Source organism: Sinocyclocheilus grahami, unplaced genomic scaffold (assembly GCF_001515645.1).
Source record: "Sinocyclocheilus grahami isolate Dianchi unplaced genomic scaffold, SAMN03320097.WGS_v1.1 scaffold12571.1, whole genome shotgun sequence".
NCBI classification, from domain to species: Eukaryota; Metazoa; Chordata; class Actinopteri; order Cypriniformes; family Cyprinidae; genus Sinocyclocheilus; species Sinocyclocheilus grahami.
The window spans coordinates 1,327-2,122 of record NW_015514490.1 but is presented as its reverse complement, the minus strand read 5'-3'; the positions used below and the strand labels follow the sequence as shown (position 1 = coordinate 2,122).

General features: G+C 32.5%; 1 protein-coding gene across 1 annotated transcript in view; it reads left to right on the top strand.

The window, feature by feature from the left end:
* The window catches only part of LOC107578888 (toll-like receptor 13), a gene marked incomplete at both ends in the record, with an annotated part of 4,495 nt that extends 3,780 nt beyond the window's left edge, over positions 1-715 (top strand). Inside the window, one exon of the mRNA XM_016264790.1 lies at positions 697-715. Coding sequence (XP_016120276.1) covers positions 697-715 — 19 coding nt within the window. The remainder of the gene's footprint in view (positions 1-696) is intronic.
* Positions 716-796: the final 81 nt, after the last annotated feature.

Genomic DNA, 796 nt, shown 5'->3' with positions numbered 1-796 from the left:
TCATCCTATGCAATGTGGTGAATTATTATTGTCTATAGGCTATTTAAGTAATTTAAATAACATCTTAATATATTGATTAATGCCATTGTATTATAACAGCCTGTTACACCACCTAAATATGTATTTACTTCCGTCTAATTCTCGTCGTCAGTGCAGGCTTGTTTAGCTTAATATTGACCGTTATGAAAAGTGACTAGGGTAGCTTGCATTAAAAAAAGATTTTAACATAAAAAAAAAAGACAAAAACATAAAACAACAAGACAAAAATATAGTTGAGGACTAGACATAATCATATTTAATGACTCTAGACACCTCTCTGTGAAGACAGTAGCATAATACAGTGAAATAATATGTTCTTTAGCCATATAAATACAGTTGTCATATGCGTGGGTAAAATTTACCTGCTGGCGCTTTTAGGTATACAGCGACCCCTGGTGGTTCTAGAGTTAAACAGTTTAACACAATCGATGACAAAAAGATACAGAAGATCAGTCAAAATGTAAAAAAATTAAATAAAAAATAAAGTGGGACAAACCAGACAAAATGACAAAAGCACTGCAACCTTTAATAAAAATTAGTTTCAGGAGTCTGATGTCAGACTACAAGTGGTCCAATGGTTCAAGTTTTAGAAATCTGGCTTACATCAGACTGCCGTCTCTTTTCATTTGGGTTCTCTGAAATCTGAAAACAAAAGCATTAAGTCACCCAAGAGCAGGTCAATTCAGTTCTCATACATACAGTCACATTCAGGAATGATACTATATAATTCACTTTTAAATTACCCTACACAAAAAAA